We start from the raw sequence: 24,120 nt of genomic DNA on the forward strand, positions 1-24,120 counted from the left end.
GCACGTATACCTTGTCTGTTGATCTGTATGCTATTTGTGGGAAAAGAACAGAGATATGTGTAGTGCTGTGTAAGTTTAAAAAAAACCCAACAAACAAGCTTTATTAACATATGTAGTGTGCTTCACAATATAGAAACATTTTTCCAAAAATTGTGGTTTTGTTGTGTAGGTGCAAAATCTGTGGCAAGATACAGCAGAGGAGTTTTCTCTTGAGTTGCAAATGCTGCAGAGATCTCAAGGTGTATGCCTATTGGTTTTAAATTTATGTACTTTGATACTAGTCTTGGTGTAACAATAGTAACTTAGGCTATATAAACCTGCCAGGACTTTGAATATATAAATTTGTTTATGCCTGCCTATATTAAAGATGTCAGTGGTTTATATCGTCATGTAACATTTCCAAGGCTACAAGTTTGCCTAGAAAGGTGTGTTTCCTATATTTTGTGGTGCTGGAGTATCAAATATTAGGCATTTGCGGGCCTTATTTGAAATATGATGCTAACATGATTTGTAGAATAGAGATGCATACAGTTCTTTGTGAAGATGATGTTCCTTAAACGGGTCTGTTCAGGAGCCTGGCAAGAAAGAGTATCAAGGAAACATCCACTCTGCTTTTGGACCAGATTTCTTTTGTCTCTGGGAAGGTAAAAACTTATTTCTATTGAGCTATAGCAGAAAAATGAAGATATGTATATTGCTTGTAAAAGATACAAGGATAATATTTTTAAACCTAGTCTCTGTGTACGCTCCTTCAATATTTAGTTCTAAAGTAAATTTGGCTTTTAAAGGTGCATGCTGTACAGGTTGCGATGATTTGTAAGCCCACTGAACACTTTTCTCTTTACCTTAGCTAAATTTTAATCTCCTAAAATGTTTTGTAACTTTTAATCTTATCCTGAGAGGTAACTTACGTGCTATCATAATTCAGCTATTTATTTTTTTCTTTTAGCAAAAGGCAGGTATGCGTGCAACCTATAAAATGTATCTAGCTAGTCTTAGTCTGAAATGGTGAGCTTTATTACTTTGCTTGTGCATGTTCTGCTTTTTCATTCTGATTTGGGATAAAGAGACTTCTTGAAACATAAATTTGCAAGGCTCCTTGCCCCCAACCTGAAATGATAGTATGATTATTCATAGCTACAGGATTAGTTTGAAGATGTTTTCCCTGAATGTTTAAGATGATGTATGCTTGTTTAGGAAATAGGTTTTTTTAGTGTTTCTAAAATGAATCTATGCCAATCAAAACAGAACCCACAATGTGAAAATGCTGATATAGTTATAATGAATAACTTATGTTCTTTATTTACTGTGGAGATGGTATTCCATTATTAGGCTGTGTGTTTCATCTTCAGCTTGTTATTTACGTTTTTAGTAACTTTTTTCCTCTCCTGCCACTCCATTTTTCTTAATGCTTAGCCAGAAAAGAAATAAGTCATTTTTCTAATTCTGTACCAAAAATATCTTTTGGAGTAATTTTATATTGGTAAATATCCCAGGTAACTTTCATTTTACATGAGGATACTGAACATTTGATCAAATACCTTTTACAATCTTGAAGAGCCTGCATTTTTACTAGCTCTTTCAAAAAAAAGTCAAAACCGTTAAAGCACATTCTCAGGCTACTTTTTAGAGTCTGCACATGCTGAAGTGCTTATGTTTTCAAGGTAGCAGTTTCTCATAGGGATTTTTTTTAGTCTACTACTAGAAGTATTATGCGTTTGTAGGCTTTTCTAATAGCTGTAAAAGCATTGCTTTATTATTTGAGTATTAAAATATCTGCATTTTCTCCTATTGGTGCTTATTGGCCTAAAATGTACGTACACACATAAACTAGTCCAGAACCTGATGAATAGAAAAGGATAATATGTAGGGAGGAAAAAAATTACATGTTTTTCAAAGGAATGCAGAGTTGCTGATGCCAACTATATCTTTGAATTCTCTTTTAATTCTGGGTACTACTCTACAGAAGTGTTTTCGAAAGTCTTGTAATTGTCTTCCAAAGACAATTGAAAGTTTCGATTTGAAAGACTTGTAATTGTCTTTCAAAGATAATTGAAATACTAACAAATACTTTTTTTATGAACAAAATAGAAATTCAGCAGTTACAGATCTCTCAACTGGAGCAAAAAATAAGCATGATTTTTACAGCTTTGGTGTCAAATCCTATTCCATCTCAACTGATGTGAATGACAGAAGTGTTAAGTAAAGGTGTTTTTCTTCAGTCAAAGTGCATTTGAAATAATGCCAAATCAGTAACTGAAGAATGAAATGTAAACAGGTTTCAGTAATATTGCATGTACTGTATTTGCTCTCATTATTTAGGTGGGAGCGTTATTTACACTGCCATGTAGTGTAAGCAGTGTCATGATCCCATCCCCTGCCCAGCTGAGTACCAAGAAATGGAAAGAATATATGGCTAGGAAACCCAAGGTCATTACTGGTAGGTAATAGGAAGATGACTACCATGTATATTTTCTTGTGGTTATATCTGTATGTGTACATATGTACATTGTGGGGTTTTTCTAGACATTTGGGATGCCCTTTTTTTTCTTAAATGAGGTTAAGTCAGTGAGTGCAATCTTCATTGACACAAAAGATTTTGGTGAATATGAGTTCAGCTACACAGACTTGTTGTAGAGGATAATTGATAATAACATCATGACAAGCTTTAGGGAAGGAAACCTAAACAATTTCTGTGTGCTGTCTGTCAGCTAAGATGCAGCTTCTGCACACCTTTCTAAGATGGTTGTAGCATCCATGGGCAAAGAGGTTTGCTTCTGCAGATGGAAATCCAGTCTGCTTCACTTAAATGCTTCCCTTCTCACTTAAGCATTTCCAGAGGTTCTTCAGTGCACTTGCATTTAATTTCAACCTCTTCCTGGGAAAATACAGAGCATCAGGAAACTCTGGATGCCTCCATTCACCTGAAAGCCAGTGTGCTTAATTGGTGATTTGAGAATGTGCTCCTTCTTCCTTACGGGGCTGTACTGATGGCAGACAACTCCTCTTAGGCAGTGTGGCAGTGCGTAGATATTTGATTCAGAAAGTGAGAGAAGAGAATCCATGTAGATCAGAACTGGGTGGAGTTTCTCAGCCAGCTGTTGTATATGCCCTGCAAGTGGAGGCACTCTACAAGTGGTGACAAGTCTGTAGGGACTTGAAAACATCAGGCTAAAAGGAGCTTGGTGATAGCCCAGTGTTTAAAGTACTTATCTAGGACAGGATATGATACAGGATTCTGCCTTCCTATGTGATTTTGTTGTTTATACATCAGTCAAATATTTTCTGCAGAATCCAATGAACAGTGACTTCTTTTGTTGCCAACTGAAAGTGGCATTTGTAAACAGCAATGGCTGACAGACTGACATTCTTGCAGGTTTTGGGATAAGCAAAAAATTGAGAGGATTAGGAAGAACTGTATAACAGTGCAATAAGCTTAGATTCTGTGGAATGGGTGCTGGCAGTACATAGATTTAAAATGATCTCTGCATGTTTGGAGGTGGTAGAGCAGAGAGGGTGTGATTGTGAAGCTGATCACAGCAGCAGCATTTATACTGTATGGGAGAGATAGTACTGATGCAGTCAAGTAAGTGCGAGATCCCCAGTGTCTCCAAGATCTTTATTCTGTGATCCAGTGGAAGAGTTTTGTACAAGTGTTAACAATAATGTGATCAGTAATACACAATAGGTTCTTACTAGGCCTCTTGAGCAAAATTTAGAATAGAGGGAGAATCATGGCCATTTAAACACATTTGCTCATTTAGTTGAAAACTTTTTTTTAGTGGCAACCACTGATCTGACTATATTAAAGATTTGCAAACCCTTAATCTCTTCAATCTATGGGAAAGTGTAATTCTTTGAATTGGTAATTCTTAAATACTAACTAAGATAAAAATGAGAAAGAAAAGCTTTCCCATGAGGAATCAGCTTTGAGATGCCAAGATAAACTGGAAAAGGAAAATATTTCAAATGACTAGGGGAATGGGGAAGAGGACAAGTGCGAATGTGTCTGGAATATTTTTTTTTATTTCTTGTTCTTTTCTTCCTTCTTTGCCTGGATTTATATATTGAGGTAGCAGGATTTCCCCTCTATTCCCTTCTCATTCCAGCCTCAACTTTTCAAGGAACACTGGAATACTTTATATTTGTTACTGACAAAGACTGATTATGCTATTAAGTATCAAGCTCTTCTTGAGTTAGTTACTGAGACAGTACTGCAAGTATCTTCTGAAATTAAATGATTCAACTGTTAAAACTTAGTACATCAAGAAGTATTCATTCTCTCAATTTCTACATCTACGGTGCTATAAAACGTTTTCTATGTAAAAAGATAGCAAAAGGTAGTAAAAACAGTGCTTTCACTGTTACGACCAAGTCCTACATTAATTTATTTTCAAAACTGCATACTATATGCCAGTGTTTAAAAATAGGATGTGTTTATCTCTCGCCCAGTCTAGGCACAAGTGTGAGGCAGTGAATGAAACTTTTATTAATGAATAATGCAGCTTCCTTGGGAAGAGTATGTACAGTATTTCCTTTTCTTCTACAGATACATGTTCTTCCAGTGAATGCTTACCATTATTTCAGTCCACATCTGCAAAAGTGCCTGTTTTTACCTAGCGCAACAGACCCTTCTCTAATCATTACATATGTAGCATGCTGTTTGCCTAACTCTTCATTGTTTCATGGCAGAAACATAACTTTTAAAGGCTTGATTTTTCTAAGAACAATTAAAGAACTTAACATGTTGGTAGTCAGAATAGCCCTAATTAGAAAGCTGGCCTTTGCTTTCTAATGCACAGTCGCAGGAGTTTGATGCTGGTAACATGCTAGCTTTGAGCCAGCAGCATACTCCAACTCATCTTTGCTGCTGTAGCTCATTTATTTGCATGCTTTTCAGTTTGTAGCTTTTTGAGGGGTAAATACTAGCTGTAGTTAGGGTGTCTTCTAGGAAGATGTTAGTAAGATTTCTCACAGAACAGAAGAAAGCAAGTGAAAGAATGTTGATGTTGGATTATAGCTTGTTTTAAAGCTGTTTTCCTGAGCTTGTTTCATGGTTATGTCCTGATGTTTTTTAAGTTCCAGAAATTGAACTGAAGGGAGAATTGTGCCGATATTATTTCTTGCTACAAGGCAATGGCTCTGGAGGATGTAAAGCAACCTTGATTCATTCAGCTAGCCAGATCAATGGTACAGCCGCTCTTGCTGCAGTAAATGGAAAGATAAAGACAAAAACAGAAGAAAGAGAGTCAAGTAAGAGTTAGTACTTATTTATGTAAGAGTATCTCAATGCAGGCAAATGCTACTAAAATGCATGCGTTCCTTTTATTTGTTCCAGTCTGTGATAAAAGGGAGAAAACAAGGAATATTGCATTTTGATTTCAGCAATGTTTTTTCGAATTGATAAAAACTATGATAAAAGCTTACTCATTCACACAAGTTACTACTACCGGGTTTTTTAAATTGAGTATATAAAGTTGTAGTCAGTCATTTCTTTGCGCTGTAATTAGTCGTAAATGTTTTAATGTACAGGGACATCCAGGTAATAGTAATGCAAATCAAATTTGCACAAACTTAAAGTTTAAAAAGCATGTATTGGTGGTATGAAGACTCACCGGCCCATACCTAAAATCTAGGCAATTAATCTGTTGACAAGCCTATTTCACTGATGATTTAAAATGAAAACTGCAAGGTTGGCAGGCAAATCGAATTTCATCATTGTGTCTTCAGTTACTTTGCAGATGTCCATATTACTGCAGAGTGGTTAGGATATGAACTAGCACTGATATCATAGCAGCTCCCCTAGATAAGAGTATACGTGCATGTATAATTCATCTTAGAGAAGTAGTCTTGTTACAAATACACGTACTAGATTACTCTGCTAATTCGTGTATTTGCTCTCGGTAACTCTGACAAAGAAAAAGAGCACAGTGACCTGCATCTTATCTGCTTATTTCCTTATCATTGAAATAAATCCATGTGCAATATGACTGACTGCTTACCATTTGTCCTAATTAAAATCCTATTAGTGTGGTGTCAATAGACTGAAAGTCCTTGACTGTATGCTGAGAGAAAACTTTTTTTCCTGGTATCAAACTTAGGAGCTTTTAATCTTTAAATGTCAAGTCATGTTAATTGTGTTGTCATATCGGTTTTGTACAGAAATTCAGAAATACTGGTCAGACATCTATTCCAAGTTATCGCCCTAGTGTTCTGCTGTAATTAATTTCCTTTTCTTTTTTTTTTTTATGATTAGCCATATTTGAAAATCTGGTTGTTTGTTTCCTTTGAACAGGGAATTTGTATGTCTGCTGTGTTTATGTCTTTTAAGAAGTAATGACTTGGTGTCTCCACAGTCCTACGGGAGAATCTCAATAATATATTTCTCCTAATCTGTACAGGCTTTCATATTGCTGACTTTATCAAGTCTCTGCCCCATTTTTGTGGAGAGGAGATTTTAGAGAGAGAAAAGAAACTGTCTCGTCTCCAAGTGTTTGCCTTGAAGGAATATTTCAGTAAGTAATGAGGAGAGAACTGGTAGGTCTCAAACCAGTATTTTAAAGGCCTTTATTTCAAACTGAATGTGATGGCTCACCTTGCAAAACAGAGGTGAGTTGACCGCTTTATGAAGAGAAAAGTGGAGCTTTAAAAGGAAACTTTTTGTAGTATATCCACGATTGTATGTCAGATAAAGACTTTTAAATATTGAGGAAAAGCGTATGCTGAACTTAAAGTTGGTGGATGTTTGTTACACTAATACGTTGAATGTTTAAGCACAGCTTTGGAATAATTCTGTGGTAATTAACTTTTTCTCTGCAAAAGAGAAGTATGCATTGGAGATTTGTTATGTTTATCATGATACGTCATTCATAATAATAACTGAAAGGTCATCCTCTGTAGATTTTCATGACTTTGCAGAGAAGTACGTTTGACTGTCCTGATTTTTTTCTAAGTCCATTGCTCAAAGAGACTCAATTAAAACAAAAAACACTTCTCAGAGATTGGCTAGATTATTGAAAATGGCATACTGTGAAGATAATTTAAATGTTTTATCATTAACAGAGTACCAGCTTAAGGAAAATACGATTTCTGCTTATAGTCTACTCTTCCATCCCCCACCACCGCCAACTTGCAGTCATTTTGAGATTCCTGACTACTTTAACCCTGAGCTTGGGGCTGCTTTAGAGCTTGTGTTTTAGTTTGAGTGGGTCACCCATTTCCATTAGGATGAAGACTGGCTAGGAGCAGTTGGGATTTCCTAGTCGTCTTAAATCCATATGAGAATTACCTGACCCTTGATGTTCTCACCAAAGAGACCAGAACAGGCTGTCAGTTATGTTGGAGCCACACTCCTGCAACAGCAGTAAAAGTAGGTGGGTAGGAGGCTCTGCAGACTGAAGCTTTTCATGTTTGGGCTCATCATGTCCAGATGTTTGTCTCAGGGGAGAGACAAACCTGGATATACTCGGAAATGTGTGTATACAGAAATTAAACAACTGTCAAAAGTTGATTCACGTGGGTTTTCAGGTGTTCTCACTGCTAAGTCTTTTCACTTGCCTATGGAGTAAACCACCTGTGTCTTGCTTAACAGTACAGTAGTAAGTGTCAAGTTAACTTTGTGTTATTGTTTTGGGGTGGGGATTTTCTTGTTTTGTTGGGTTTTAGCAGGCGCTAATTATTCTTTGTTACTTAACAGGTGTGATAGCTTTTCTTTCTTTTTCTTTTCATAGAGAGAAAGGAATTGACCAAGCAGCGTCCAGTTATTTCTACTGATGAGTTCAAAAACTTGTTAGAGCTTACAAGAGAGTGTTTTTTGGACCTATGCAACACTAGTCTTCCTAAGCCTGTTCTACAGAAGGTTACCAAGAAAACTGCGTCGTGCGCTGTGACTTCTGGTAACTATCATTAATTAGAAAATACACTGCTTATTCTCTTTTGATGTATTTTCATACCTGTTCTCAATTCTTTATTAAAAGAAGGAGAGTCTTTCACCAAAAGAGGGAAAAATAGAAGAAAAAGTAAAGTAGCTTTCTAGACTTTTTTTGCAAACTGAAATTATCTTTGCATTAACTATTTCCTTTCTTTTCCTTGACAAAAAAAAATTATGCATAAAATATTTCTGATGACAGCACCAGGCAGGTGTACCTTTTACTTATATGCTTACGTGTGTGTGTATATATATGAAGGAATATACTTATTAAAAACCAGTTTATATATGTGTATAATATTTCTTCAAATAATAAGATTATTTCTGTTAAGGGTTATTCACCATATATTTCTTGCAGAATTAGATTTAATGGAGCCAAATCCAATGGAGTGGCCAGAAAGACATGTTCTTCAGAATTTTGAAAACTTTGAAAAAAACAAACAAAAAATGAGGTAATGGGGATCATCTTTGTAGTGGCCAGTGAACACCTCTCTAGAGGAACAGTATATGTTGATAGCTGTTCTGTAAATTGTTTTCAATTATATTGATAATCTTTCAGAGGAAACATTGCTTAAGGCCAAAACTAAGTGTCTGTCAGTTTCCAAAGGTGTATTTTCCTGGTATTTAAAGTAGTATTGATTTGATTTTTATTGACAAAACACGGCTGGAAGTTAGCTAAAAGTAGCATAGTTCCAAAACTAAATTACCAAAATGGCACTACTAGAAAACAGTAGCCATAGTAGAAAAAACATAAAAAAGCTTTTTTTTTTTTCCCTCCCAGCACACCTTGGGACATAAATAATAAAGATAGTACGTATTTCTCATCTTTCCTAAATATGTAATCTCATAAATATTTATATATAGAAATATAAATATTTCCTAAATAGTCAGTACTTAGTATCAGGTCTCAAGTAATTTTACAGTAAAAGATCCTATTGTTTTTATGTTTGAAATTTATATTTAGTTTTAGTTTTCCTTCAGTACTGTTTAAGTGAAACCTGTAGACCTTTGTGTCACTCAATACAGCCTATTAATTTCATTTTAGCTCTCACTTTTTTGTAAGAGTTAATGATCTTCACTGGGTCTTAACATTGTTGCTGGCAGACCTTTAGAGCCCCGGTATCCAGCTGCCTTTTTCTCTGCCAGTTCCATCCCATTTCTGTCTTTCAAATACCAGTTAGCCATGGCCTAGACTAGAGTTCTGCGTGTCGGAAATTATCACATTAGATCTCTGCTTTGTTAAAGGCGTTTGAGGAGCAAACAGGGTAAGTTTTTCCTTCTTTATTAGCTTTTGAAAAGCTTCCTGAAGGACCTTTCTGTTTCATAGTCAATTACTGTTTATTTCATTATATTCTGAACTGGTTGTCTTCTACCTATCCTGAATCAGGGTACAGCATGTTGGTTAACAGTAGAAAAGAGAGAACTTTACTATACTTCATTGAGGACACTAAAAAGAAAAAAAAGTGGAGAGTTGCATGCAGTAGTGGCTTTATGGTTTCTTTGCTGCATATCGTATGTCTTTTTTTTGTTGTTTTTCCCTTTTTTATGGGTATTAATTTTTGATCCCACAGGTCCATAAATGGAAAAAAGGGATGAATAATATTCTTCCCATGGTGTATTTCATAACTAAACTCTTAAGACCTTGAAGAAATTACTTTCTTCGGTAGGATGGCAGAGAATTGGCATTTGTATGAATGTTTTCAAGGAGCAACCTTGAGACCAGCAGTGATTTTTTTAATATTTTTTTCCCCAATGCAACAAGATAACTAAAGAAAAGACTGAAAAGTAAAAAAAAATTACTTCGATTGTTCTTTTTATTTTTTCCCCAGCATTTCTGTGTTTGCACATTCATCTGAGCAATTGCTGGGGCATAAAGATAGCCAGCGGGAGTCATTGACATTGCTCGATGCTAAAGAATTGCTGAAATATTTCACACCAGAAGGGCTACCTGTTGGTGATCTTCAGCCACTACGAATTCCCAAGCGGTATGAATCCAGCATATTAAAACCACTGAAGACCATACTCAGAACTGATGTAGGAGAATGTGAATAACGACTACATGAGAGTCTCAGAATGGCCTAATTGGATTTGAGTTTGTAACTTGCAACACCCTTGCATCACATGCCTGCCAGTGAAATGAACTGTTACGGTCCTCCTGTCAGTCTTGCTATTTAGTTCTGTCATAATCTGAAATGGCTGGAGATGGTGATGTTGGTCCTATGCATTTAAATTACAGAATAATCACCTGATGCGTAAAAGTGTGCCAGTAGACCTCTGCCATGGCTACGCTGCAAGCTGCTGCCACCATACGTGCCCATTTCCAAAAGAGTATTTCTAGCAAAGCAGAAGTCACTGTGGCATGACTGTAATTTTATTGGTGTGATTTCTTTCATTCAGTGGAGGGGAGACTAGGTAGGAAGACAATTAAAGTGTGAAAAAGGCAATAGTTGAGCCTGCTTAACTGAGTGTCTCGTGATGCTGGCCCAGCACTCCTATCTATAGTCTTATGTGGGAAAGTGCTCCTTAAAAGAAGCTTGTCTACTCCGACTGCTTTGCAAGTATTCATCCTTAGTGTGTCTGCTGGTAAGTGTTAGTGTATTAACCACTGCTTTTTCAGCAGGAAGATTGATATAAGGTGTTAGTGGAGTAATTTTCATCTGTTAGAGTTAAGGCCAACGTATATAAGAGTCAAGATAGTGTTTGTAGAAGCAGAACCTATGCTATTTGTGCAGTGTGCCATAGACTGCTAAGTAAGCAAAACAATCTAGAGTTATATTGGTGACCTTTTTTATGTTGAATAATAGAATGTATAATGGAATTACTGGATACAGCCCTCGAGCCTGTTTTAAACTTCATTATGTGTAATAAATTAAGAGGGTTTGTGAGAGAGAAAGGTTCTGTAGGATTTTGGAGATTGCTGTAAAATACTTCCTGGAGTTTTGAAAGTAATCTAAAGATGTTCTGAGCAGAGAATTCAAGCAAGTTAGGAAATATGCAGTGAAGATTGAGAGTCTCCTACAGAGTTGTTAGTTAATAAATGCAGATGATTTAGGATTTTGGCTATAATATAAAATATTTTCATTCCAATTAGTTGTGTGGGAAATGAGTTAATAATTTATTTACTACAAAAGTGGTTTTTTAATCCCTGATTTTTCAAAAGCCTCCAGAGAAGCTTTATACCATAGAATACTTGGATTCTTTTGAATGATTTACTTTGAGCTATAGCTGAGTGAGGTCTGCATTTGAGAGGGTTTGGTCCGGTTTTCTTGGATTTCTGCCAGTTATTAGGAGAAAGTATGATAACGAAACCTCTGCTTTGTAGTACTTGCTGTAACGTGAGTCTGTCTCTCAAGACAGATCTTGGTTATCTAAGGGAAGTATAAAACCAGAATCAAGATACTAGATAATAAAGCAGATTAAATGTTTTTGCTTGAAGGCTACCAGGTCTCCCAATGACTTACACTGTACATGTGATTCTGCTTGGTCCAAAAAAAAGCCAGAAAACCTATGAAAATCCATAGCTAGATTGCTGTCTAGGAGATGGTGAACCCTTTCAGACGTAACAGGAACAGCAACCTGGTCTGTCAAGCAGAACTCTGTACTCGTAGCTGCTTGCTCCCATAACAGGTGCTCTGACTAGATTCTCTGAAGTAATTACCAGCTTTGCACAGTAGATGTTCAAGCACAGTGGCTACAGACCCAAAGATTTTTCTGACCAACAGAAGGAAAAAAGAGGGCTTATGAGAGACCAGTCAGTTAAGGGTGTTTTCACTTCATTTTCATGTTTGAGCTTAGATAGAGGTTTGGTAGAGTTTTGTCTGACAGTCTTTCTGAATGACTATCTCGCCAGATCCAGTATCACATCTTTCCTGGATGTTTTTCCCAGATAATTATTCCAATGGTAATGATGCAGAGACAGTCTGTATGAATGAGATTTGAAGCAATGTGTATGTTTCAGACACTATTGCATCTTGCCTTCATCTCTTCCCTTCTTTAGTGGTAAATGTGATGTGACTTTAACAGGGTATGCTAGGATCTGGCAGTAAGCTCTTTCTGTCTGTCTTGCTGTGGCTTATTCAATGAAATACTTTCAAATGTGCTCATATGATTTAGTTGCAGAGAGTTACTAGCTGGAATTCAAATATCACAGGAGACGAGGCTAATTATGAAGCCTGGGAAAGGTGACTTAGGTGAGACAGCAACTTGAAGCTCAAGGGAGGGAATTCACTGATCGTAGTACTGGATTGAGAAATGGGAAGTCAGTTCTTGGTTTCTCTCAGTTCATTCAGCTACTCAGGTGTCCCGTGGTGAAATGGGGTGATAGCTGCTTATTTTTACTGATAAATTATTGGGAGGAGTGACCTCTAAACTGGTTGAAATGTCTAGGAGCTTCTGTAATATTTACAGCTTGGTAGGTATTAGTTGAACTTAAATTCTCACTTCAATAAAGATTTAATTTTCCATTGATGCTGTACCCCAGGGGCTTAACTACAAGATACGCTGTTCTGGTCTTCTTATGGCAGGCATTTGTTTCTGACTTTTAGAAGTATAATTTACCCTGACAGTAATTAGTTGAAATAGATGTGTATTTTTTTTTGCTTTCAGTGAAAACTCATTTCTTTTGACACCAGAGCTTACTCCTCGGAAACTCAGAGGTTTGCCTTTTGAAAAAGCAGCTGGATGCCATTATCATGGACTTGAGTAAGTTTCCTGGCTTCTTTTCCCACGATTATTTTTCAGCTTCCAGTCAAGGTATAATTAGAAACATAATAGTCGTTGCGAAGAAGAGGAAAAGCACATACACAAATGCTAGAGCAGATAATGTAGTATAACTCTTCTGTGTAGATAGACCCTTGGTCTTAACGCAGTATATATAAAGAAATGCAGTGGATACCAAGCATAGGCAGTTCAGTCTATGTGAAAATGTCTGCTGCCTCCTAAAATCACATTTTCAGGTTATCAGAATGTGACTAATTACACTGCTGGTACTTTTTTCCTATCACCTGCAGAAATAGTTTGGTTAAGACTCTGTTTAATATCTGGCAATTTTAGCCATGTTCTCTAGGGAAGTGAAGCTGTCATTCCTATCAGTTCAGCTATTTGTTTCTTCTTTTTTTGAAGTGGTAGCTCATAAGCCTGTTAGCTTTCTTAGGTTTTAGGTACGAGGGGCAGCTGGGTAGATAGGAGAAATGCAGATTGGTCCTCCCAGGTGTTGGAAGAAGGCACTTGACTGTTGTCTGTGGTAGCTCGCAGACCTACCTGACCTCTGTGGGGAGTGTGCATGGGGATTCAAATTAGGCACAGCACAGCTTGTGCTGCCTCTTCTCATAGCAAAAACATGGCAGGTGGAGACCACAGGGAGGCCTGGATGCTGTGGAGAGGAGGGAGACCCTGGCATCTTAATGTTAAAAGCGGAATGTGCTAGCAATAAGGGACAGAAGCAGTACAGAGAGGTGGTGGGAGCTAGTGTTGAAAGGGAGGAACCTACAGCTGTACGACCAGAGTATATTGTAGCAAGAGTATCGTATGGTCTGTTGGAGCAGATGTGTTTTGTACCATACAGTTGTGATTGCGGTTTCCATCTGCATAGCTGCTGTATTTATATTTGGACGTAAAGTCTTGTCAACAAAACCAGGAGCAGCAGCTATGATTAAATCATATTTCTGGTGTAATGAGCCTGTGGCAGCCAATTGAATCTTGTGTTGCAAAGAGAAAGTAATTGCTGTTAAAGCAGAGTGAGTAAAATGGCAATTTAACTTCTAAAGAGAAAAACGTTTTTATCTGTGTAGGGGATGTGATTACTCAGGGGACTGGGAATATATACAAGGAAAATTAAATACCTTGAAATCTGTAAGTCAAGAGACCTTGCTTTTATCAGATAATGAACTTATTTTTAGTGGAAAGTCTTCATCAGCTGTAGAAATGGATTCACCAGTCTGTTATTAGAAAAGTGAATTTCTCCCTGAATATGAAAATACTTTGAGGAAAGTGAAAAAATCAGATCTAGCAATTTAACATGACTCTGTGTTAAAACATAAAAGTAAAGAATATGTCTAAAGTTCCGAAGAGCAGGGAACATTGCTGAGTAGTTTGGAAGACAGGCTTGAGTGATAGCTCATGCTGTTCAGAATGCATGTTAAGAAAAGGATGGCATAATATTGGATAATACGATTGTCTTCCCCTGCAGTAGAGGTAGTATAAGTTACTGGGCGATAAGGCATCGATCTTTTGCATGGAATCTTTGAAGTCACTTACACAAGAGAAAAGTTAGTTAAGATGCATTTTGTATTGTAATCTCATGAGTGTATTTCATTGAGTTAGCACTGTTCATTTGATCTTTTTTGGCTCCACTGTATTTAATACGGTGTCGTCTTTTGATTTGGTTGATTAAACTGTTTATTTGTTGTGATCAGTAGGAAGCTTATGCTTGTTCAGTGACACTTCTGTATTTGTAGCATTTAAAAAATGTGAATCTCTCATATAGCAGTGCTTATCTTGGACAAAACTAAAGGTGGCACTTCCAAAGAGTCCAGTTAGCAATAGCACTTATAACAGTGACCATTCCCTATCTTCCTCATACTTGCACTCAATTAATACAATCTCACAGCAACTTAGTTTTTGGCACAACCTGACTCTTTGTAAAATTATGTCAGTATTGTTGTATTTTGAGATACCTGAAGAACTTCTAACTTTCAAATCACATATATTGTATTTTGGGATCTTTTCTTCAGGCATTTCCTGTGATTCTCTTACAGCATATGCACTGAAGAAGTCTTGGATTGTATTTTGGGGTTGGTTGGGGGTTTTTGACAAAGGAAGTTGCATTCTCCCAGGAAGAAATGGAGGCATATTGCATGATCATATTAGAGTGTATCATTTATATATAATAACCTGATATTTTCTGGGTCTCGAAGTCTTGGTGGATGCTTGACAGGTCTGAGGTCTGAAGATCCTGTATCCGTTGTGGTGTGCTGGGTTCATCATTTATTTGAGTTCAGAGTTACTCTCATTGCTGTTTTATTGGAGTTTCACACTGGTTAGCATATTAAGAGATGTAACCCCTGTTAAGTATAGACTGAATATAAAAAACATGACTTATTTTTCAAGGAAAAAATTCTGCCTATGTCCATGGGAATCTTCCTTGTAAGACCACAGGGTAATGACTTACAAATAGTATATGATTCAGCTTCTTCGTTGGAGTAAGACTTAAATATAGCAAAATCCTATCAGGCATATGTTAGTTTACTGGGCTGTTTAATCTAATCTTTCAGAACAATACACCAGTACAAACAAAGTTTTGGAGCTTATATCATTGTCAAAAGTAAGTTTTTCTGTTTTTTTTCTGATTGTAATGAAGCAGAGACTTTCATAGATTTCTCACGAATTTCAATTGTAGATATTGTCTAGATAACAGAAGAGCCTTAGAGAGAGATGTGGGATATGCTGAACTTCAGACTCGTCTTATTCGCTATGAAACTCAGACTACTTGCACCAAAGAGTGCTGCCCTGTGCCAGTCGTCTTGAGCCCTCTCCCATCTCCTGCAGTCTTGTCAGAGCCTGGAAGTGTCCCTGACGGAGAGTCTTTACAAAGCGAATTCAAAACAGAGGCATCAAGGCTAAAATGCAGATCAAAAGACTTGGATTGCTTTTATCCCAAGAAAAGGTAATGCCCTGAATAAAATAGATCTCTGGCATGAAATATTTCAGTAGTCCTTTCTGAAATGCATCTTTTCTTTCATCTCAAAATGCTTTCAGTGAAGCTGTCTGGACAAATGTTCTAGTTGTTTAATCCTCTTCTGCAGGTTCATTTTTTTCCTCAAGTGTGACCTTTCATTGATAACATTAGATTAATCAAAACCATGCAGCACAGGCACCTTTTATTTAAGAGATTTGGGATTGTGTCTTGCAAAGTCCCAAAGTGCCTTTGAAAAGATGACAGATAGCTTCATCTAGGACCGAAACTGTAAGTGCTGTTGCAGTACAAATAAACAAGTAAAGGTTTAGAAAGCCAAGCCCTGTACAAGCAGAGTAATTGAATTCCTAATCCAAAAGACTGCTGGTGTAAGATGACCTACCAAAATTCAAACTTACTGTCAACCTTGTTTATTAAGATCTTTTCTGCAAGTCTAGTTTTTAAGACTTCCTTTTGTCCTTGTCCTCATTCTGAGGATGCAAACTCCTAGCATCGATAAAACTGCATAGCATCTGCTATGTTACACTACTTCTGAATTCACTTGTTCCTGTAATACTGCTTCTTTCCAGTTTGATACCCTTTGCAGTCTAATCACGGTAAGCCTTTAACAGAGGTATGGTTTTAGGAATATCCGTATCTTTTGCAGCTTGCTGAATAGTTAGAAAAGAAGATGCCGTTGCACTTAGCACTTTGCAGGCTGGAGTTTCAGAATTACCAGTGCTTTCACAGTTGAGGATTCAACATTACAATGTTCCAGTAGAATTTTAACACCCAACTTGCCATAGTTACAGATGAGTTGTGACATTCCTGTAGGGCCAAAAGAAGTTAGATCGTTTCAAGATGTATCCTGAGACTGGAGGCCACCAAACTCTGCTCTTCCTAGCTATCTAGTTGAAGGGTTCATGCAAAGCTACACCTTCTTCCAGTTTCTGTTCTTGGTTATCTCTCTTTTTTTTTTTTCCCCCCCCTGTTCGTTTCTAGACATTTTTAATCAGAGATGCAATGGTCTGATGTATCACAGACCAGATCGGTCAGTAAAGTGTTCTTCTAATACAAAAAAAAGTCACATAATAGAATCCTGTCTGCTGTTTTCAGATGCTGTTTGCAAGAATGCATGGTACTTAATACTCTGAGCAGCAGCCTCTATAGCAGAAAAAAGGGCACCAAAAGAGTCAGTACAAAATTAAAAAGTGGTTTTGTTTTTTTGTTTTTTGGTCTTTCCAGGCTAACCAAATCTAACAGTACAGATTCCCTCCTCTCTCAGGCAAGTGGAAGTAGTGGAAGTCACCACACAGTTGCTGTACCCAGGAAGCGCTCTGAAAGATCAGTGTCTTTAGCGTCCATGCCATTGAAACAGCCTGGTCAACCCCACAGCGTAACCACTAAGGCTGGCTCAGCCAGTCGCCTAAGTGCAACCAAATCCAAGACTTCAAAGCCAGCTAAGGAACCGAGATCACAGAAACATACAAGGGTAAAGGTCTATGTTGTTTGCTTAGTGAAAAGGCATCTGCTTAATTTCTTTCTGTCTGACTTGATTTTTAAAATTTTCTTAACTCAAAGTAAGCTATCTTCATCTCTCTTATTGTTTAATTTCATTCTGTTCACTCGTGTAAGTGATCCTGAAGGCACTGAGGAGAGTGTTGCAGACGCAAGGACTGAAAAAGTATGCGTGGAGTATTATATCATGCCTAGAGAATTAAGGCTGAGAGAGATAACAGCTAAGAGTAGAAAAGGTGTGAATGGCTATCAGTGAGTAGGAGTTATGAAATGTAGAAAATTAATATAAAACCTACAGGCAACAAAGAAATATCTGCTGGAAGGGTCAAAGCTGCTGTGGAAGAACAAACTATTCTGAGCATAAAGAGATACTCCAGTAGTTCTACAAGTCCATTAATTGAGATAACGTACTTTGGTGCAATGATGTTTAATTAATAGCTGTATATATGAGGAATGCCACTTTTAAATACCGTACACGAAAGTGTTTCTGCCTTGGTGATACTAATTTTAAATTAATCCCAGGGTGCTAGATAGGACACCGCATTAATATTGATGCCATACTGTTAAAGGCAAGTTGGCATGGCCCAAGTAAGCATAAATTGGTGTGATCCATTCAGACCTACAACAAAGTTTAAACATCTTCGATATAAAGACTGTCAGAGTAAATTTTCTAATCCGACTGTAGTGTCTGGGGTTTTTTAAAATTATTTTTTAATATGGATGTGTCAAACAAGGGAATACTGATATGAAGAAAAGTTAATCTTTGTGTGTATATATATGTATGTTTATTTTATTTTATTTGGAGAAGAGAAAACCCAAGCCATTATCAATTTTTTCCTGTCTTCCAAGCCCCATATGAATATTGACTGATCCTTTACGTTGTTTTGACAGGTAAACATTTCCTTATATTTTTAAATGAAGGAAATGGAGTTGTTATTAAATAACTGTCCAGATTTGATCATTGGGTTGATGGCATTTGGCCAATGGATTAAAAACAGAGGCAAGATCAAAAAAGATCAGGTGTTCTATTTTTCTCCTTCCCTTGGACAATTTTTCATGGCAATAATTGGGATGAACTTTTGAGTGTGTTTCTGTTGTATCCAAGATGCTGAAGGAGGTGGTTGCTGACGTTCTTCAAAAACATGGAATTGCAGAAGATCATAAGTGCTTTGTGTCATGCAGCCAGCGTCTCTTTGAGATATCAAAGTTCTACTTAAAGGTAATTAAAAGACACGCTCTTACAGTTGTTTGTTCTTAGTTAAGTGAATCCATTTCTGAATAAAACTTGAGATGGACTGTGGGATATTCAGACTTGATTGAGCAAGTATTTCCTAGTGGTGTCTTGGTAGCATGTACACTTGTGGACTTGTCAAATGCAGAACCTAGTTTTGCAGTGTATTTTGGTGGTTGTTACTTGTTTTTAAACCCTAAAAAGCAGTAGTCTTTTATGTGAAAGAACATGTTAAAAGAGCAGTCTGTTAAGATAAGGTCATGCTTATACTTTATTGCTCCCTTAGCTGTTGTAGCTATCTTCCAGCTATAGCTGTGACAGCTCAGCTTCTCCCTTGTTCTAAGGCTATTGGCTTAATAGGTAGCTTACACAACTGACTCAAAAATTCTAGTTTCCAGACATGTTCACAGAAGTCCTTGTAAATGTGCACAGCTATCCAACACATACTGAATTGGCAGCAGCCTGTAGAATTGCATCAATCTCATTTTTAGGAGGAGATAAGAATCCTTTCCACAATACCTAGGAGACACTGTGAGTCAATGCTTGAGCCCATATTACTTGGTCTGGGCACAAAATCCAGTTAAATTACAATACAGCATGTTTAAAAGCTATTGCTCACAGGCTGAGCTACTGTTTCTGTTCATTTGCAGGCATTTAGCCTACAACTATTTGTGAACTAACTCATTTTAGTCAACCTCAGTAAAGGTGATTTAAGCTAAATGAAGCTGCAATTGAAGAGGACTGAATGCTTACACAGACAATTAGAACATCTTGCTGATGATCACCAGCTTCTTAAATAATTAGAACGTAGTTGCGCAGTCATTCTGTAAGCACTCCCCAAATCTCCCTGAAATATACCCTGAAGGAAGATAATCTAATCCAAAATCAGAGGGAGCTGTGTGTAGGGTTGAATGAGTAGGGCAAATCGGATGGGTTCACAGTTGCATTCCAAGTAGAAGAGCAAAAGGAAGAGTGCTGCAGTGATTCTGTTCTTCGGAAAGCTGACCTAGAGAGGCGTACCAGGATTTTGTTCTGAACTGTCTTGCAGTCCCAGGTCTGTAGGAGTCCTTCTGGTCCTTGTTTGTGCTGCATGCTTCAGAAGCATGACAACACAGTTATAATTTTCCTTTGGAGACAAACAGTACATGAATTTTCAGTTTTCTTTCCTCTTTAGTCAAAGTTATGTGCTTGCTTTGTTTAAGAGAGTGGATTAGGTTGGGCTAATGGGACTGCAAAACAGACAAGCCGTTCTAGGTTTTTTCCTTTCTTGCATTGATTTAGCTGTCCTGACGTCCTCTTCTCTTCTTTGCCAGAACTCTGTATTGCCATCTGAGCTAGACAGTTGATTTCTGTGTCTATGTAGAAATAGAATTTCAATCAACACTGTAAGAACTTTGAATATTATTTAGAAAAAAAAATCTGAAAGTGTGCAGAAGGTTAGGAAGGCTCAATCAGACACTTGAGTACTAGGTTTGTACTGCTGTAGGGAAAGCTGCAACCCATTGGAATAGATTTAGATTATTTCTTTTTTTTTTAATAAAAAAGCGAAGTCATAATTCTGTGGTACTGAACAAGGTGATAAAAGGGTAACACTCCCCTGCTTATTAGGGCTCTTATAATCTCATAATTATGAGTTTGCTAATTTCTGTGGCATTGTGTTTCATATATAGGATCTTAAAACTTCTAGAGGACTTCTTGATGAAATGAAGAAAACGGCAAATAACAATGCTAAACAGGTAAGACCATTTGTTTATTGGTTCCTATAACTAGCCAAGGCTAAGTGTAGCTGTGGCAGCTTGGCTGTAGGGTGGTTTAGCCCACAGCTTTAGAGAATAAGAGATGCATTTCTTTCGCTGTGGGTCTGGTTTCACTCACTGATCTCATAAAAACTTCTGTCAGTCAGTAGTCCCATGGCAAAATTTCCAGTTGTGTATATTCAGGTTTTAGATGGTGATCTAGTTACAGCTGTCAACATGATGTGGCACAGTGAGAAGGGGAAATGAAGGCAATGAATGTTTCTTTATCACGGAGGGGAGGGGGGAAAGGAGAGATGAGGTTTTTCTTCATTTGAGAGAAGCCTGAATCATTAGGGATTTCTTCTTTCCTTGTGTTGAAGGAAATAACATTTCTTTTCAAAGGTTAGGAAGCAATAAAGGAAATAGATTTCTAAAAGAATCAATGAAAATGCATAATTTTAAGCTTGGAAAGAACTAAGCACAAGGGATATCAGATGAGCTTATTTGTGTGTAAGGTGGGACGTGTGTGAACAGTAACACAGAGTAAATGACAGGAGTAAATACTTCTGTCCTCCAGAAATTTAGTAACTCTTGGGTTTAAATTCTGAAAAACATGCTGAAGTGACTCTATGATTTTAAAAAAAGAAGCGTCATGCATATTTCCAGTTTTCAAAATCATAGATTAAATGGAAGGATTTGGACTGGGGTGGTTAAACAATAAAACTCAGACTCTCGAGGAATGCTAGATCCTCAGAATTTCTTTGAGAGCAGTATTTATTGTGTTCTGTACTGTGTCCCCTTGTGAATTGCTTCCTATGGATCGTAAGGTTTCAGAAACTACGTGGGTTGTGAAATTGGGGATGTCTGAAAGTGGCCACCTCTCCCTGCGTTAGAGAGTACTTTGAAACTACCTCACAAAAAATTATGATTGGCCAGGACTAGTCAGTGTTGTGAGCACCTACCCTGTTTGGGAAACAGCTGTAATGACGGCGGTAGATACAGCAGTGCACAAATTATCCTTTTTCCTTTTTTCTGTGGTGTTAGGAATGTTTTGGGTGGAAGCACCAGCTGTTTGGCATTGTGCGTGCACCTTGTCGCTAGTATATGGAGAGAGTGGGGTGAAGTAGCTCAATTCAGGGAATGTAAAAACGCCTTCTTATGAAGACAGAGCATTCTGTAAAATTAAATACAATTCTTGGGTAACGAACACTGTGTCCTCTCAGTTTATGAACAGTGCTTCTCCTTTGGAATGGATTAACTTTTAGATCCTGTTTAGTAAATACCACACAGATGGTGATAAAGAATTGATAAAGTGGAAGAGAGATTCTTCGGTCGCTTTCAAGACCTGGAGTTACGTAAATTGTGTATTTTCTCACTTATTTTCCCAGGTGATTGAATGGGTTTTGGAGAAGACTGGCAAGTAGAGGTACTGCATGGTTGCTATTGATACCTTCCTAGGAAGCGTGGAGGCAGAGCACTTCTGATTGTAAGCACGTTATACTGCCCAACACACACGCGTGTATCTACACACTGGAAGGACTTTGGTCAGTGACTCCGTTATACAGAGACTCAATTCTCAAGCACAGTGGCAAGTTGTAAAACTTTTTATACTGAAGATTTTTAAAAAATCAAATGAAAAAGGTTTTATATGCATATTTATTACATTTAATTGTTAAAAGGAGTATAGCTTGACTCTGTTTGATAAAGCTTTGTATGTTTTTCAACTGGTATATTTGGTTTTTACGTGAATAAAACCCCCACCATATTACATATATTTGTTATATTTTTAATAACAAAACTATTTTGGTTTACCTTTTTGGGCGAAGGTCTCTAGTCTATTTATTAATACTTGCTGTTGTAAAAACAGCTCTTTACAGCGCCAACTGTTGACATTTTAAAGGATGTTTAAGAACAATTCCTATGCCTATTCTGCAGGTGAAAGCAAACAATTAAATTTGAAGTCACAGTTATCTCTGTGTTGTGGTATAAGGGGGAAAAAAAAGCGTGTCTTTTGAAACTTGAAGCAAGCTCCCATAAAAGAAAGGATCGTTGTTTTACAAGCTGAATTTCTGGTATAATTTCACACGTACTCTTTGTAACACTTCTTAAAAAACAATTTATAACAAATTTCTTTTCATGGAGGAGGAGGAGGAAATCAAAATGACAGCAGTAATGATAATTGTGAGAGCTGTGGCAGAGCTGGCATGCTATCATGAACTATAAAATACTAAATTTGGCCTCAGTTCGCTTAAGCCTTAGGTATGTATCTGGCTTGTAGGAGTGTGATTATTCAAGTTAGTATTATGTTGAGATGAGGAGTTCCTACCAAAACAAATACATTTTACAGCTATTAGTGTAAGGATTTCCTATTTGTTATATGAACTAACATAATTAAAATTGATAGAGATGCAGTGTTATTGTTCGCTATGTTCTCCTGGAAGGAAAATGGATTAAGCAATACAAATATAAACGATATGTAGTATTATGAAAAAGTAATTGAACTAAACACATGTGTAGGTTAGACTTGATCCTATAAAATCTCCTAATTTTCTAAAGGGCCTTCCTGATTTTGTAACATTTTTTGCTTAATTCATCTTAAAGCCAAGCCCTAAGGAGGTTTTTTTGTGTCTAACAGGATCTTGCATTTAACTCTTCCGTTCCTTTGCTCCAATGTGTATAGTTCTCTGAAGTCTACAAGACCTTTTATATGTGGGTGTGTACTTGCCCAGGCCAAACGCAACTGCTTTAGGAGCAGGTTTACATTTGTCTGTAAAATGCCACGCATTCGTAGCACCCAGGTTTTACTGATTTGATGAAATAGAAATGCAACGAAGGCAGATATTTAAATAATTATTTAGTAAGTGCATGCACAAAATTGCCGCAGTATATTAATTACTGTGTATGACTCGCACTTCTTTGCATTCAAGAAAACAAAAAAATAATCAAGACATTAATCTTCTGTAATATCTAATATCAAATAATGTCTCTACTTCTAAATAGAGAGAGAAAAGCTGTAAGTTATAATCTCATCTCTTCAGCCTGAATGCTGATACTTTTGTCCAAATATTAAAGCAAGCCACTAAAAGTTGTATTTCCTACTTAATTTTGGGGTTAGGGGGAGGGGGTTATGGACTTGTAATTACAAAAACTTTCTAGCTAATATATTATGCTAAGTTGATAAGCAAAAGTACAGAAACATTTCATAAAATACTTGAGGCTAGCTGCCATAAGCAAAGTAAATCCCTTTCAGGAACGTAATTAATATTCTTTAACTGGTTTTCTTGATGAAAAACTATCTGTATGTATCCGTAGAAGGACTTCTATAAAAAGGTGCTTTTTAAAATTAATTTTTACCATTTTCTCATTCTCCCTTACCCTCTCTGTGGGGTCCGTAGTGAGCCCTGGATTTACATACTATCTTACTTCAAGTAGAACCCAACAGTTATTGTTTTAATTAATTTTGCGGGCTCAAAGGCTGGCCTGAAATAATCAGCAGGAAAGCAGTTAGGGAAGCATGAGCATTTTGATGTGTTCTTTGTTTGTGAGCTGGACTAATAGAATGCTGCCCGTGTCTCATTCGCTCCTTGTTGTTATGTTGGTTTTTTTGGGGGGTAAGTGATAGCTAGTTTATTATCATGGCTTAGTAACGCTGTGCCACATCTGTGCTATAACTGTCCTTGTCCATACTCTTAACCTGGAAAAAAGCACGCCAAATAATTTGACCTGGTCTGCCATAAAGTGCTCAATCAAATGATCTTACATCTGCCGTAGTTCAAAAACCCCACACTTAAGAGCTCCTGCAGCTCAGCTAGCACGTTGTGCCTTGGGTGATACAGCACGTAACATCACCCTTTGCCTCTGAACTGTAAGTTACTTTCTTGTTTGTGGCTGCTGAACCCAAAATCCAGTCTGCCCTATGCATGCTTCGGGTGCTGGCTTTCATGGTTTTGCAAGTCAGGATATAAGTTATCATCACCAATATACATTTCTGGTTTACCCATAATCCATGTTATGTGGTTATACAAGATTGGGGTAA

General features: G+C 37.2%; 1 protein-coding gene across 2 annotated transcripts in view; it reads left to right on the plus strand.

Annotated features, from left to right (window-relative positions):
* Window positions 1–21,854, plus strand: part of LOC121085210 (MDM2 binding protein) — a 29,113-nt gene extending 7,259 nt beyond the window's left edge. Inside the window, exons 10-22 of one of the 2 annotated variants that reach the window (XM_040587649.1) lie at window positions 572–644; window positions 2,323–2,440; window positions 5,080–5,253; window positions 6,402–6,515; window positions 7,731–7,895; window positions 8,286–8,379; window positions 9,757–9,912; window positions 12,533–12,628; window positions 15,324–15,590; window positions 16,845–17,091; window positions 18,223–18,336; window positions 20,019–20,084; window positions 21,473–21,854. In XM_040587649.1, coding sequence (XP_040443583.1) covers window positions 572–644; window positions 2,323–2,440; window positions 5,080–5,253; window positions 6,402–6,515; window positions 7,731–7,895; window positions 8,286–8,379; window positions 9,757–9,912; window positions 12,533–12,628; window positions 15,324–15,590; window positions 16,845–17,091; window positions 18,223–18,336; window positions 20,019–20,084; window positions 21,473–21,508 — 1,720 coding nt within the window. In that variant the 3' untranslated portion in view covers window positions 21,509–21,854. The remainder of the gene's footprint in view (window positions 1–571; window positions 645–2,322; window positions 2,441–5,079; window positions 5,254–6,401; window positions 6,516–7,730; window positions 7,896–8,285; window positions 8,380–9,756; window positions 9,913–12,532; window positions 12,629–15,323; window positions 15,591–16,844; window positions 17,092–18,222; window positions 18,337–20,018; window positions 20,085–21,472) is intronic. The other variant, XM_040587650.1, reaches the window with a different exon arrangement.
* The last annotated feature ends 2,266 nt before the right edge of the window (window positions 21,855–24,120 follow it).

Source organism: Falco naumanni, chromosome 3 (genome assembly GCF_017639655.2).
Source record: "Falco naumanni isolate bFalNau1 chromosome 3, bFalNau1.pat, whole genome shotgun sequence".
NCBI classification, from domain to species: Eukaryota; Metazoa; Chordata; class Aves; order Falconiformes; family Falconidae; genus Falco; species Falco naumanni.